This window comes from Coturnix japonica, chromosome 12, assembly GCF_054131305.1.
Source record: "Coturnix japonica strain WE chromosome 12, WE-NBRP24, whole genome shotgun sequence".
NCBI lineage: Eukaryota > Metazoa > Chordata > Aves > Galliformes > Phasianidae > Coturnix > Coturnix japonica.
Window position 1 is genome coordinate 17,692,559 of NC_140674.1, and position 17,060 is coordinate 17,709,618.

The 17,060-nt window shown below is 35.0% G+C and overlaps 1 protein-coding gene across 18 annotated transcripts in view; it reads right to left on the minus strand.

The window, feature by feature from the left end:
• Positions 1-17,060, minus strand: part of NAALADL2 (N-acetylated alpha-linked acidic dipeptidase like 2) — a 338,435-nt gene that overhangs the window by 65,218 nt on the left and 256,157 nt on the right. For 15 of the 18 annotated variants that reach the window (XM_085513285.1, XM_085513292.1, XM_015871851.3 and 12 more), the window contains 4 exons: positions 16,271-16,414; positions 10,545-10,637; positions 7,542-7,747; positions 6,191-6,310 (listed from right to left, as the gene is read on the minus strand). In XM_085513285.1, coding sequence (XP_085369411.1) covers positions 6,191-6,310; positions 7,542-7,747; positions 10,545-10,637; positions 16,271-16,414 — 563 coding nt within the window. Of the gene's footprint in view, positions 1-6,190; positions 6,311-7,541; positions 7,748-8,274; positions 8,412-10,544; positions 10,638-16,270; positions 16,415-17,060 lie in introns of those variants that run through there. The other 3 variants (XR_014933329.1, XR_014933328.1, XR_014933327.1) reach the window with 2 other exon arrangements.

Here is a 17,060-nt window from a genome sequence, read left to right on the forward strand (position 1 = left end):
TGAATGTTGGATAACCGTCTAAGGCTCGTTGCTTGAAACTATTTGTACTCACTGAATCTATTAGATCACTGATACTAGAAGTACGCAAGCTATCCATTTCTTTTAAAATAAATACTCTGATGGAGGAGACCCAAGGCAGCCTTAAAATATTAATGCATGATGCAAAAGCAAAGATCCAGAGGGAGCCCTGACTAATTAACAAGCTCTAGATGTAGACCTATAATGATAATACTGATGAAATCTCTGTCAAGGATTTAATTGAATTCTTGAAGTTCCTTGTTGGGCTTGTGGTCTGTAGTAAACACATGGGGAAGGAGTAAATCACATTAGGGGAAAAAATTGTAGAGACTTGAGTTCATACAGTTTGAAATGTTGATATAGGCTAATTTTTAAATGTCAGTGCAAATAATAACACTGGTATAGGTGATATAGGTGGCTCCTCAGTTTAAAAGGGGAATGCCTTAGGGAGGACATCTCAAAGAATGCCGTCCAGTGTGGAGCACACTGCTATTCATTTCAATAAGGAACACATGGCCCTCTTGCTGGACAATACAATGGACATGTTAAAGATTGCTGAACACAGCTATATGCTGCAAACAAAGTGCAATCCTGTTCTTCCAGGACAACACAAACAAGACGGATGTGAGGAACTACTCTACCAGAGCAGGTTTCCAGGATTTTCAGAAGAATCTTAAGCTTGATGCTCGTGCTGCTGGACTAAATTAATGATTTAGAGGGTCCTGGTATATTTCTCTATTTTCTTTCACTTTCCTTCTGAAAAAAAAAAAAGTAGAAAATTCACTTACCTCAGGAGCTATTCACCAAACGCTATGCATTACTTTCTGAGGTAAAATAATTATGCCTGTATATGAAGAAAGGCAGCTAGCTGTATGTCAGCGACTATATTTGGAAATGAATCTAACTCCACAGGAAATCCAGATTCTGTTCTAACAGAAATCCTAAAATCTCTCTCACATTTATCCTGCTTTCACATCAGTGTAACTGCAGCATCCTCATATAATTTCCCTCAGCATCCAGGAACCCAGATTAAGGACCCAAATATTTACGCTGAAGCCCAAGGCAGTGTGAGTTATCTGGGAACATAAACACATTGTCCCAACTAAAGGTCATGTATGAGCTCTTTTCCTTTCAAACACTGTCACAGCTCCCTTTTTAAAAGGTCACAGGTAGGCTTTCAGTCAAGATCTAAGAATATTTTGCCCAAAGCTACAATGTTACTTAGAATAAGTACCAGAGCCTAAGGCAAAATCTGCATGGAGTAAGTTGTGGGGAAGTACTGAATGCTAGAGAAAGATGAACTGATGATAGACTTTATCATTTTTAACTTACCACCTTTATTTAGAAGTGGAATTAAATACTAGAGCATCAAGTTTAAGGGTTTGGGTTGGTAACCCCAGAATGAGCAGAGGCTCATGATACTGTCAGAATAGAAGCAACAAACTTTTCAGGCTCAAGGAAAAATTAACTCACTGGTCAGTGACTTTAGCTTACAGAAATATTCTCCAAATACTCTTCTGTCTGTGAAGAGGCATTAAATCATAGTATAATTAATGAAAATACTGTTTCTGATAGCAGTACATGAATATGAGAAACAAAAGTGAAAAATCTATTTCTAGGTGATTTTTTCTTTTTCTTTTTTTCCCCCCTAAGTTATGACTCTCACTTCCACACTACAAACACTTTTTTTTTTTTTTTTTTTTCTTCCTGTCATTTTAACTCACTGCAAAATAACCAGTTGAAGAACAACGTGCCTCATGTGGCAACCTCTGCCAAAAAAAAGTTAATGAAGACTTGCTTGTCTGAGACATATTAATTCATTTCAAAGTGTAAAATTCACATGAACTTTGAGGAAGATGTATCAATTCTCTGAAGCAGATATTCAGTGTACAAAGTGAATAATTTTCTTGCTTAAATTGAAATCTTTAGGGACTGACAAATCCAATTTCCTTTTTGTGAGTATCAGAAACAATTTGATAATTTGGGAGCTTTCCTGAGGCTACTTGATTCATCTCTTACTCATCACAACTAACCATAGAAGCAGCAATAATAATAAGTGGTTTGTATAGTAACTTATAAGAAGCACAAATTCCTCATCTCAAACCTCAGATACAAATGGCTCTCTTGTTCTTTCCTCCTAGAGAATAATATGAGGGTGCAAGTAAAAATTTGGGATGACAGAAATAACTTCTTATCACAGATCTCATCCCGTATTCAGTGCAGTCAGCTTGTGCTTCCTGACAATAATAGTTATTAGAGAAGAACATAAAGGTCTCTGACTAAAAAACTGGATGAACCAAGAAACAAACCAAACCTCAGACCAAAAGCCCACAACTCTATTTATCCCTGTGTTTAATTTACAACCATAACCCATAAATTCACAGGCAGAAAAAGACTTCAGATGTGTTGTTATTTTTTCCCCCTCAACTCAGTACCTCCAAGTATCTACTATGATTTAATTGGTTCCAAAGCACCCTCAATTCTGAACCCTCAGTGCCATTTCATTATGCAGGCAACTGTTTGTAAACTTAGTTGAAGGTTTTCTGTAGGTATGATTTATGATACTTCTGCGGTGTTTGGAGTTAATTATATTGAGTGACAACTGCAAACAACTACCGCTATTTGTTCGATATAAAAATTTTGATTTAAAGATGCCATCTTTTCTTATGGTTATTTGACCATACACTTCATTTTTGCATATTTATTTTCCATAAGCTATTTGTGTTGTATAGTTTATAGCCATTAAAATCACTGACGGCCTTATCTACAGTGAATGAACACCAGCCAAAAAAGCCAAACTCGATTTACCAATGATGTACTGCCAGAAAATGGTGATTCACTGCCTGAGCAAATGTATTAACAATCACTTTCCTAACTAAAAACAGTAGGCAAAAATATAACTTGGTAGAATTTCCCTCTTGTTATTGTGGACACTAATTAGCACAGTCATATAAAAAGATTGAGATTAAATATGTCAAGTTCTCAGAATTGTTTGAATTCCTCTTTGCTTAATTAATCCAAATATTTAAATAATCTTCTTCGTGTAATTTGGTGTTTCAACCAGAATTCTAGAGATAGGCACATAAAACTACTATTTGCACACTGATTATCTAGCTCACTTTTAAAACCTGACACTAAAATAAAGATGTAATCCCTTCAGGTCTAATTAGCCTGTTCTCTCATTGATCACCAGATCTCATATAGCACCCAAGTCAACAATTTGGAATCTGCAGTGGAATCTGAAGATCAAACTGTCCAAAATTCAGCTCTAGAAAAGTCACGTTCAAATATTTCAGAACATAGATGCTCCTGTACAACAAACACTTGCTGGCCACGATGGTATTTCTCCTGAGTTCGATGTAAGCTATGGATATTGTTGCACTCATTGATTGCTCCACATTCAGTTCAATTTTCACTCCAGTTTTCTTTCACAGGACAAGTTCTATTTTCATTGTTTGCCATATTTGTTGACTTTCGTAACAAAAACTAAGTGCCCCTAGAAAGACATTCTTTATTTGCTTTACTAAGATGGAATTTCAGCACAGAATTGAGGACTGAGTGAAACTTGACTCTGTCCTTAATGGTCAAGTTTAAACACCTCCCCATCCTCACACCTATCAAAACTGCAAGGCAATACTATTCACAAACAGGCAAAGCCATGCTAGTTGGATATCTCTAAGTCTAGCAGTGGAAGTATGAGATTTAACACTGAATCCAAACTCAGGAAGGTAGCACTGAATCCAATGGCACATGGAAGGTTTTTTCTATGAATCCACAAATTATGGAAACAATTAATTTTCCCTTTCATGTTAAAATAGATTGATACTCTTAATTCTGAATTCCAGTTTCATCCGCATTTCTGTTCTAGCACACTGACATTCATAGAACTGCTCTCATAATGAATCACTAAATACAAATTAGAATGATGTCTGTCTCTTGCTGGACTTTTTAAGCACTTATTTGCAACCTGCATATGTTAACAAGAATCTTATGTGGCTGGTTGACTTGTCATTTTTTCAAGATGATATGAGATCCAAAAAGATAGATTTTACAACGTTTGTACTACCATAATTTTGAAATAAATCTATAATTACATTGTATTCTTGGCAAGAACTTGACGTAACATCAATATTCTTTATAAGATCTGTCTCCCAGAGAAAGACTCCTAGATTCATGGCAAATTGTGAGTACCCATGGGAACAAATGAAGATCTTTGCTGGGCTGCTCCATCACTGTCATAATATTTGACATCAATTCAGAATTCTGGCCAGCACTCAGAATCAGTAATTCCTATAAATCTTTTCAATGTCACAACCAGTAGGACATTGCATTAATTACATATAATATTATCCCAGAAACAGAATTTTACGGATTACCTTACATGCACTTTGTCCTTTTCTATTTAAATGGGGCTTTGGGGTAAACATGCAGAACAGGTACATTTACAAGAACATAGCGTTACACACTAAAGAAACAGAGATGAGATGGAGAGTGTGTATAGAAGAAAAAAACAAAAACGAACACTAATCATGTTTAACTAACCACTAACTAATTCTCTTGCACAAGGCAGAACACCTGAGAGAAGCTGTGTCTGCACTTCTGCATGGTACCCAATGGCCAGTACAAGAATTATAAATTATAAGGAACATCACATCCAAACTCACCACAGAATTAAAGTGGAAATAGATTTCTTTTCTTCCAAAACTGACATGCTCCCACTAGGATGGTCTTTATCAGAATAAAAGAATTAAATCTTAATAAAATGAAATTCAGATAATAAAGACAGCTACTGCTGCACAGTTCTAGACTGTTCACAGCTTAGAATCGAATCAAGGTTATGGATTGCATTCTGAATTCTAAGAAAGAAAATAAAATTAAAACTGGTAGGTGAAGGAACTGATGTAATAAATTTATTCCTGTCAAACAAGAAATACCTTTTTTTTTCACAGAGACAGGTCTGCTGACAGCAACAGTTTAGCAACAAAGATAGACAACTGTCAGAAGAGCATTTTTGCAAACACAGTAACTATTATATGTAATAGGATAGTAACAGACATATCCAGAAAACCTGTAGACACATTTATAACACTATTAATCATTTTCCAGAAATTAAAATCCTTTTTTTTTTTCTTCTTTTCTTTTTTTTTCTTTTGTCCTTAAAAGAAATGGTTTTGCAATGAGTTTTCCACAACATTCAGAAAGAATAAATCAGATTATTTTCACGAGGAAATAATCATCTAATCACTGGACAGGAAAAATGCTTAAAACATTATAAAGAACCATTTTGACCAATATTAGATCATTTTACTGATTTAGTTTGACAAAAACTGCCAAGCATTATCAGTCTTAAGCTCCACTTAATTCAAGCTGATACTTCAAGCGGTGTTTAGTACCAGCTGCTTTAGAGGCAAGTCAAAGAAAAATCAGAATAATGTAATGAATATTACATTTGCAAATTTATAGAAAAAGCATCTAAAATCTATGCTTTGTGAAACTTAATTTGAAGTCTGTTTCACACATTTTAATTGCTTTTGTAATCTAGTATGTATCTGATACAATTTTAATTTCATCTTAAGTATTAATAAATACATCAATCTAAGAAACAGCAATGAGGTCATTAGTTAAAAACCTGCATGCACTGATATGAGCAGAACTATGCAATAACCTGACTGGAGGCAAAGTCACAAAGATGCAGGTGAGTTCTCAACCTTACATACATATTCTATACAGTAATAGTGTAAGAGTTATACTCTCCCCATGTGTACCACATTACAGCTGGTAAAGAAACAGACTTAAATGCATTATGAGAAAAATCCTGTAAAGATCAGATTAGGAAAAGAAAATTCTAATTTTTGGTATTGAGAACAAATTATGCTTCTTTTAAATTGAAAAAAATACAAAAGCTGAAGGGAGTGCAAGTTGGGTCAGACTTGGTATAATGAATAGCTCAAGCATGTAAGTTATCCCTTCCAATCTGTTAAAGCACCTTGTGGTTTTTGAAATCAAGCTTAACCTGCTTACTTAATAAAAACTGCTCATGTATATTAATTTAAAGTTAAAATGCTTGAACAAAACAATGTCCACCTTTAATTACTTAAACTGAGCCAGTATTAAGGGGATTATCTGTGCAAACTCATGAACCATGCAAGAAGTAAAATATTTTATTTCTAACCTCTGCTGCCAGTTGCTGAAGAGAAGGGGATGCAATAGGATGTAAAGTTGAATTGCCTCTGACTGGATTATGGAGACTAACATAAGCCACAACATTTCTCTGAAGAACTCTCTTGAGATCCTACAACACAAGCAGAGCAATGGTTATTACTGCACATGGTTGTAATTAATTGTTTTATTATTTCCTTTCCTTCTAGGGAAAAACTGCACCCTATGATTCTGTCCTCTGTGCTTCCCTAAGTAATACTTACCTACTGTTTTTTACAATATACTGTTAAAAACTTCAAAGGATATCTTAGTGTTATTTCTCTCTGTAGCAGAAGTTTTAATTCCATTTCACACATCAGCTCAACAAAATGCAAATAGGCCTATGAGGAATTAAAAATAACTACACTTGTAAGGCCAAAAATGAAAACATTACATACTGTGAAACAACGTGAAGGCCTTTTACACTTATGCCTGACAGAAGACAAACTTCAAAAGCAATCATTATGAACAGTTAAACGTAGTCTAATTTTTAGAGAGCAAATTCAGATTTAAATTGCATAACTTTCTCAGTGTTGTCACTTTATTATGTCTTAGACTACGAAAAAAGTATGTACAAACAGTTTCAATTATTATCTCTTAACAAAAAAAAATCCTCTTTGCCTTCCCAGTAATGAGTTACTCTTTGCATGAAGTGGCTCTTCATACTGAACAGAAGGGGTGTAACACAATTACATCTGATGTAAAGCTGACTTGAAGTGGAACTAAACAGATTTTGCTTCCAGCCTGGATCTTTTCAATTTGATTTTTTCACCCCCTCTTGTTTTTGAAGAATAGTCATTTTGGAAGTATGAAACTTCAATGGGAGCTAGCTGCTTCTCACGTATGATAAAAATAAATTAACTCTTCACTATCTCTACTGTTTTAATTCAGCACCCACGAACATATCTGCGAGCTACTCCTTCAATTTATCAACTGAAATAAATTTCATTCATATACAATCGACAAGACTCAGATGAAGTATTTTGTTTCACTGAACTGATTTATATTCTTTTGAAAGGAAAAGAGCCCAAGGAATCTTCCTTGTCAGACTGTAGCTAACTTTTAAGCACAAATATATGAAAAGCGAACCAGTGAAATGTTTATGTAGTCAATGCAGTGGTTCTCCTTATTTTATCACATGTACTCTGCTTCACAGAAACTTCCCCTAAACTTCATTGGATGTGCTGTGGAATATGTGAATGTCCACAGACAGCTGTCACAGACTAGTTAAGAAACAGTAATTTCTATATGGTAATTTCATATTAGTTCCATGTTTTCCACAAATGTAATAATAATTGCAATGCTTTCTTCTAAATTTATTTTACCTCTGCCCATTCATATGAACCGATGTTCCCAAATGATGTTCCTCCCCAGGAGCAGAACACAATGGTCCGGTCAGTTCTCCAGCCTCTCTTAACTTTTAACATTAGGGCCTGTATAAATGCTGTTATGATGGCAGTACTACTGGCCCATTCTTGTCCACCGTAAGTATTCAAACTGCTGTGATGACTGCCAATGATGACGTATCTGTCTGAAACAAGAAGCAGGAAAAAAAGAGAGAGAGAGAGAGAGAGAAAAGAATCTTTTTCTGCTTACTGGCATTAAATGAATTACAGAAACAAAAGATGGAATTTCTTAATAGGCTGTAACACCATTAATACAATACAATGCTGCCAATAAAAGTTCATATGGTCACGTGCAAAACAGCCATAGAGTAGACGTATATAAAACTGTGAATGCTACTTAAATATAAATTAAAAAAATATTTGTACTTTCCTAATTTCAGCCCTGTGCACTTTTCTTCATTGCTTGTTTACTACTTTCTCTTCTTATAAATCAGGGATATACCCCCCCTTTTACAGCCAGGACTTTGAGATATAGAGAAACTAATAAAGTTTCATGCTCGTGTTAGTGTTGTAAAGAAATAAAAACCAACAACACAAGTAACTGGGAAACACTATCTTCAATACATGTGAGTATCCAAAAAAGAAAAACAAAAGGTGTGGTGGTAATATGAGTAATATGGAAAAAATACACAAAGTATTAGCACTCCCTCACCTGGAAGACTGTGTTCAGTGCTCACCAACCTATCTCAAAAATGACACTGTAGAAACAGCAGTTGAGAAGCTGGTAACCAGAATAGTTAGATATCAGGACTTAGACTTCCAGGTAGGGAGATATGGAAAAGACCTGAACTGCAGGTTTAGAGAGGAGACATGACAGAGGAATAAAGACAGTGAATGATACAGAAAGGTAAGTCAGAGCTAGCAAGTCTGATGATACTGGAAGAAAGTATTTTATATATATTTTAAAAAATGAAAGGCAGTAAATGTCAACCTGAAATAAAGAACGTTTACAGTTACTCAGAGAAAAAGCAGAATAAACAACATTTCATTTAGAGAAATTAAGTTAGATCTTCATCTCTCAAGGATTATCACAGAATCCAAATATTAACACTCAAGTTTAAAGAAACGCCTTTTCTTCCAAAAGAATGATGTGATATAAAACAAAATTAATTAGTAGTGTGACTGGTGTGTTTTAACAAGTCCATGCAGAGTTCTGCTGAATGACTTATTCAACTCTAAGGTCTTCTGCATGAGATGGATTCACAAAGGTAGCACCTTGGATAGATTACTAATTGAGTGTATTCTGATACATAGTGAAGACCCACTCTCCAAAACCAGAATCTTAAAGGTAATCTATCTTTCCGTATTTCAGGGCACTGAGAGAGACCAGGAGAACAGTTATCATAGATTCATACAATGGCTTAGGTTGGAAGGGACCTTAAAGATCATCTAGTTCCAAATCTGTAATGGTCTCTGGATGACATATGTGTTCAAAAGAGTGCAAACTGTTTTGGTTCTCTGTTGGTATTCATACTTTACTGAAAGGAATTCATTCTTCACTATCATCAGTACATCTCAATGTACCAAAACAAATAAGTGGTAAAATGCCTACACTTTACACCACTTATAAATATCTGCTCCTAGAGGACTTTTTGCAGTGACTGCTGCCTAGAGAGATTTCTTTAACTGAACAGCAATAGACTGATTTTAAAACCATTCTATACCTATTAGAGTTAATCATACACTGTCATAACTTTGAAAAGTAGCTTCCTACTAAGAATGCAATAATACGGTACACAAAAGTTGAAGAATTTATTAAATAGATACCGATGCATTCTTTTTGTTATTTGTTCTTGCTTCTATTCCACAGTTAGACAGACAGTATGTCTAAATGTGACAGTTACTATCTTTCAAATCCTGGAACGGCTATTTACAAAACATTAGCAAGAATAGGCAAGTAACTTCAAATTATTCTAAGACATTAAATCCTTTATTGAAACTAAATCCACAGTGCTAATTACTTCCTATCTTGCCTTAAAAAATAAAATCATTCTAGTGAAAAGTGCAGCACTGAGCTCAGAAAGAACTCAGTTATTATTTCAGCAACTGGGATAAAAATTAAAGATTTGCTGCCTTCTCACTGTATCCCTTAAAATATGAAATGAGTGGTCCCAGTCCTAGGAAACTGTAAATAAATTTCTACCCTTTCTTTTAGTGATGGTAAAAGGGTATTAATCAAGGGAAAAGTGGTCATGGTTTGGATGATGATGTGATCTGCCCAGTATGAATTGGACTGGGTCAACAGCACTTCACAATATGCCAGTAGTCAGGAACAGTGTTCATTAATCATGTAGAAACACTTCAACTTTTAGGTAGATTTAGTCATATGCAGAATGTGCTTGAGATGATCTTGATTCCTATGATGTTCTTGTTACATTACCTACATACAGTATCAAAAAAGGATAGAGTATTTTTGTTTTATACCACAAATACTCTTGGGTTCTTAATGCTTAATTCAAAATGCATACAGAACAGTAATTATTATTCATAGAATTGTATAAACTGGCTTAAGGCATGAGCCTAACACAAAATAAGACTGCAGAAATTGTGATGAAGAACTCAGTCACAGATTTTAGTACACTGCCATCACATTTGATAATACATGCTTAATTAAGCCAGACATCAGGCTGCCCAGGCACCTTGGATCCAGAGAGATGTATGAGTTATGCAGGGATGTTGTGGGCTGACTCATAGTTTTATTTAACTAATAATCCTGCTAAATTTATAAAATAAATCAAAATATCTTCTGAAGACATATAGACAGCTCATGTATAAATTCAAATCATGCAATACAGCATATTTTATAATTAAAAGCATCAACGTAGTCACTTGGGCATTATATAGCAAAGTAGAACTCTGTCCTCAGCTATGACTTCCAGTCACTGTGAAACAAATAATCAGTTGAATTGATGGACTACTTACCAGGAAATACAGATCCTTTCAAATATCCAATAACATTGGAGATTGTCTTGTATGTTGTGACTGACTGAATACTAAGACTGATTATTTTTTTGTCTGTTAAGAGATACAAAGAAAAAACAAAAACTCAGAAAAATGTTTAAGTTCTGCTTATGCAGACAGGAGATATGGAGACCAAAGACATAACACAGATATATAAATCCCTCCCTCAAAAATAAAGAAAAAGAGAAAAAAAGAAAAAGAAAGTTACCAACGAGGAATCAGAGATTACAACATGACATACTATGGCATTTCCTTAGATGAATTTTAGCAGTGAAGTTTAAACCTCTAATCTTAAAAGATATTTCTACTCCTTAAAGTAAAAAAAAACAAACAAAAAACACCACATTAAATTCAGCCAATAAATGCTGACCAACTAAAATAAAAAATAAAACCACAAGTAGGATTCGCAAAATTCTGTGATAAAACTGTTTTAATCTTCATAGACATCCCTACCCTAAGCCTTTCCCCAGTTCAATCTTTCTCTAAAATTCACAAAATTATACCTCATTTACATTGTGCTGTAAAAAAACAAATAAAATAGCCCTAACAAGAACAACAAATAAACATATGCTAAATGACATGGGAACAGGTACACCCTCACATCAGTAATCACTGTGCCAGCATAGCCCTTGGTGTTATCCTTACGCCAGCAGAAGACAGCTTTGTTGGCTTGAGGAAATTATATAAATACAAGAGTAAAAAACCTTGTAAAGCAGCCAATATATATGAGATTTGCCACCACAACTGACACATGGCACAGGGTAAGGCCAGCAAAATGTGTTTGATTAAAAACAGTTACTTTTGTTTGATTGTTTTTCAAGTCCAGATCTGCAATGAGAATTATTGCCATTCCCTCTATCTCCAGGTAGGACACATTAGCTACTCTGAATCCTGGCTGTGGAACAAAACATCCAACTACAGGGCACTGCAGATACCTTTAAAATGTTGCGTTTGCATTATAATAGACTCTATTAACATTCACCTCATCTGAAAGGTCATAACTCCTATCTGAGAAAAGCAAAATGTCTTAAACTGCTCTAACTTAAATGCTAACAATTGTCTGATAGTGGCCACAGTGTCACCCTGACATCCCAGCACTGCACCACCAACAGCACATTGTGGTTAAAGGCAGAGCTTCAATGCCCACATCCCAGCTGTCATAGACCAAAATTAAAATATTCCACTGATCATTTTGCTCTCCATCACCTGGGCTGTTATCCTCCCACAGCACTGCTGACAGCTCGTTCCCAAATGTTACAGCAGAGTGTTTACTGAAACATGTAAAATCGAAACAATACATCTCTAGGATACCTCAGGGTTCATTTGCTGGTACTTCATCTGGTAAATTTACTTTAAAATTCTCTTAAAATAAAATTCAATATATTTTCACTCACTATCCTCCACTAATATTTGAGAAAAGCAAAATGACAGGTATGATCCTTCCTTGTTTATAAAATGTACCCAGAATATTTATTCCATTTTATTTTTACTCACACCAAACCTTATCTGCTACTAATAAAATCATCCTTTCTGTGAAAACTGTAACAGTAAAGAATATGAAAGCCAACCAGTTCATTAAAAACAGACCACAACATATTACTTTGCAATAATTATCACAGTAAGTTAATAATAAGTTTGGGTTCGAGTTGTAATTACCTCTTGCCTTCTGATGTAAGTTACTGCAAAGTTTATTATCAACATGATGATGAAATGGTTGCTATATAAATCTGCAGATACTGTTCTAGAATTTTATTAAATCTTTAATTTTAAAATGCATTAATCTAGAGGGCTCCCAGCACTGTAACTGGTACCTTTATTCATGTTTTGGTCATTTAAAAAATCTGAAAACAGCTCATGGCTCCCACATTCATTAAGCAGGTTAAATTTAACCTACATTATACAAGTTACCTCTTGCTCTAGCTCCTTGCTTGGAGCCATTATAGAGCCTGCTTAGGGCTATGTTTAATAGTGTGATAGAAAAATATTTCCAAGCTCAAACGGATTTCCCTTCTTCTAGCCGTAAACTTTCAGACCTGTTTCTTTAGACCCCATTTCAAAAAAAAGATAAATCCTTTTGAAAACAAGTGATTTAACTCTCTTTATTCCCTTAATCAGCATCAGCCATCAAGTCTTCAACTGACAATGAATAAATAGGAAATTAATTTCTGGACCAGCATACATTCTGAAATCAGATAGTCAAGTTAACAGTTGTGTACTGCAGTAGTCATCTTAAACTGACTTGGGTTTAAAGGCTCAGTACATTGGATGAAAAACTGAAAGCATTCTTTGGAGAATACAGCAGAAGTGAAATTTAATCCCCTTATGACACTCCTGAAAATAAATCTCACTTCCTAATACTGTATTTTAAAGGTACTGACTATTTCTTTTTTCCTGTGTTCTCTGGAAAATGAGGAGAATTTAGCTTAATACTACCCAGGATATAACCCGACTTTATGTAAACCAGAAGTTATTTCTGAAGTAGAAAAGTATTTACTTTCATCTCTATTTTTCTATCTGTTTACATAGCTTGAAATCTGTAAATTGTCTCTTACCAAATTACTGTCATGTCTCCAAACTACCTATTTTCTAAAAATGCATAGTTATTCCTTACTCATTTGATTGTCAATTTTAAAACTAAAGAAGAATATACTCTACTGCCTGGAGTCTAAGTTTACAATGACTGTTTACACGGGTTGATAGTGATTAGACAACAAGAAATGGTTGTAAACTAAGACAGGGGTTTAGGTTGGATATTAAGAGGAAGTTTTTCACCCAGAGTGTGGTGACACACTGGAACAGGTTGCCCAAGGAGGTTGCGGATGCCCCATCCCTGGAGGCATTCAAGGCCAGGCTGGATGTGGCTCTGGGCAGCCTGGTCTGGTGATTGGCGACCCTACACATAGCAGGGGGGTTGAAACCAGATAATCTTTAAGGTACTTTTCAACCCAGGCCATTCTATGATACTAAGTAATCAGGTATGTCGCATTTCTTGTTTCACTTTGCACCTTGTCCCATAGAGATATGGAATGAAGGCACCACACTCAGTATCAAAGACAGTTACAAATTCTGAGAATGCTTCATATAGTATAGTTGAATTTTACAACCTTGCTCTATTTGAGGGCCTCTCTTCCTGATTTATAGTAATTGAAACCAAAGCACCGTATTCCAGCCAATAGCCTAATAACATTTTCTCTCTCTCAAATAATAAAAAAAGGCTTCAGTAAAGCTTTTCTGCAGAACTTCATTCTTGAATTCCTTGTAAGTGTCCTTTTTTTAAAAAGTTCATGGGAGCAAAGAATGTTAAGATTGACGAGGATTAACAAAGAAGCACCACAATAAAGAAAAACACAAATCTAATTACTGACTTCAACTAACACAAAACTAACAACTAACTTAATTCCTGCTCTCCACTGTTTGGGTTCTAAGTATCCAACATATCTCAGATGTCTCCCCCCATGTCCTCCCACTCCCTCTCTCACATTATGTGTCTTGAAAACTGCAAGGCTAAGGAAAAGAAGAGGCAATGTAAGAAAACTATATATAAATGTTTAATCATTACTGATGAATCTGCTGCTTAGCTTTTTGAAACATACTGATGAGAGAACGATCATCATCCTATTCTAACAAATTTTAAGCCAACCAATCATCTGAATTGCTCATTCATCTCTTTTGACAAAAATGATGAATTCTGTGTCAGATGTGAAATCTTTCCCTTAAGCTTCTTCAAATCAACAGGAAGACTACAAATTCAGCTTTCCCCGTTCTCATATACCTTGCTCCGTTCAGCTTATTTGCTTTAGTTATTGTTATTAAATAGTGATACTAGATTTGCTACTGAGCACTTCCACAAAGCATACGCATTGGATATTGATAGTCATACTACTATTTCAAAGCACTGTGTATCATGAATGCATCTTTGAATAAAGCAAAGCTTGTAGGTTTGTTGTGACAGAGCTGCCTTACTCAATAAATTAAGATTAAAAGAAAAAAGAAAACTCCCATGAGTTACTGTGGTTTAAAAACTTTGTATGAAATTAGAAACAAGCTGCTGTGTTCACCAGAGAACAGGAGGACATGGATTGACTCTTTCCAGACAGTCAGCTAGGAACCAGTCTTTCCAGAAATCTTTCACCACACAGCATTCCTGACTTCTCAGGGAGGTAAAACAACCACCACATCTCTCATGCAAAAGGCAGAATAAGTTAGTTAACCCTTCTGGTGATTCTACACTGCAGCCTCCAAAGAAACCTCTTTGTAAAAGAGCTTTTCTCAAAATTGAGTACCTTTTGACAGCCCAAATTCATGCCTTCCATCGTCCATTTCAGCTGTTGAAAATTCCTACAATGTCAGCAATCTTCACACATCCTATCTGTTCTTATAAGAAAAGTTATCTTATTGTTTATTCTGTCATTGTTCACTGATTATTGAGAACACCAGCTCGTCTTTAAAATATCTAGTCAGCCATGCATGGACAGCAATATTTGTCCTAACCACAACAGCTTAAGACACAAAGTGTGAGGCCTTTACATTTAGCGTACATAACTACAAATGCTAACACAAGTCATAAAATTAATCAGCCTTTTTTATGACTTGTTTTATTGTATTCCTATGCCACAGAAAGTTTCCAAAGGCAATAAATAAATGATACAGTACATAGGTTTGCCCTCAAAATTTGCTTTTACACTGATCACTGCACTTAGTGGAGGTTGCAGTGGCTAATTAATTTGCCTCCCCTGTTCAAAGACCACTGCTTTAAACCACTTAAAATAACAATCATTATAACAAAAGATTTCTTTTTTCTTTTTTCTTTTTTTTATATGGTGACAGAAATACTATTACAAAACAGAAATCTAAACACAGTTATTACTTTTGCATACATCTCTTTTGGAATACTAACTGAAAGGTGTTTCTCCCTTGAAACAAACTGTATCACCTTTGTTGGAAGACTATTTTTACTTTTATTTTCCCCAAGAAATATGTTAGTTCAAGCAATAATCTGTAAGAGTTTGCTAATGGCATCATCTCTGAAGATGAATGCATCCTCTCTTGTCATCTAGCTCTATTCAAGTCATTTCCCTTTTGTCATGATGACTGTTTTTCTGGTGAAACTTGTTGAGAAAGGTGCCTAAAGGTTTAGACAACATTACAGTGTTTATTCTACAGCAGATACAAATTAAGGAACACAGAAAGACACAACACTATTTAGAATTACATTATTAAGCTGGAGGCAGAAAAAAGGCACAGAATAATACTGCTCCCGGAGCCCTGATGTTTGAGCAGTCCAACAAGGCCTAACAAACTGTAATAACATCTCCCTAGTGAAGGTATCTGAAGACAGTGGGATTTTTTTTGTCAATAGCAAGAATTAGAGCTTAATGCCTTACACCTAGAGACTTTGTACATTAGATATTGACTTATATTTGCCAAATGCTAGCAAAAGAAAAGTTATACCTAACTACTGTAAGGTTGACAAAGATAAAAGAGCAAATGTCTTTTTTGAGAGCATAATTTCTATTTTTTTCCATAATCTCTTCTAGAGAACAGCTATGCAAAACATCCTAATAATCAGGTAAATCTCTTGTCAATACACCATTTCAGAAAAAACAAACAAACAAACATGGAATCCTTGAAGAATATTTCATAGTTAAGAGGAAAAAAAAACACCCAAAACATTTTAAAAGCATTACCTGAACTTGACATTTGCAGGGGGACACACTTGTCTTTTTGGACTCTATTCTCAGGTACGGAAGTGAGTTTTCTGGCAAGTACTGCAGAAATTGGTTGCACTAACAATGTGGTAAGGTTCAGTCGATGTTGTCTGTAGCTTCCATCTTAAATGGCAGAAAGAAAAGAGCAAATTTGTTAATTAAAATTAAGAATTTGGGAATAAAGTGTAAACCACGTGAAAAAACAACTATGTACAATACAGATTAAGACATCTAATCTAGATAATCAGCCACAATTCTATCCTTACCTTACTGAAAATATATTCCTCCAATAACGTTTGCCTCAAAATTACATGTAGATGTTACATTTAGTAGGGGACCGTTACACAAGAAGAAAGCTTTTCAGAGTCCAAGCAGATAGTAGATTGCGTGTGATTTAACAACACAAAAAGAAACTACTGTATAGTTAAGGGAATCAGTGAACAATAGAATTACTGAAAAGCAGCAATTTTCATATTCAAGTAAGAACTGAACACATTTCAGGGGAAAGCAGATATTTAAACTGCTTAAAATCAAACAGAAGTATCTGTGCATGAAACAATGTTGCTATTGATAAGGTTGTTTGCTTTGCTGCAGATGTGAAAATATTTAAATATTCTAAATGTTATGCTACTTGGCAATACATGTTTAAGAGGAGAGCCATTTTCACACAAAAAGCTTTTTTCTTTTCTTTCTGAACTCTGAAAAGAACACACACCACAGAGGATGCACATTGATGAAATACTACAAACTGATGCGTGGCTCAATTCAC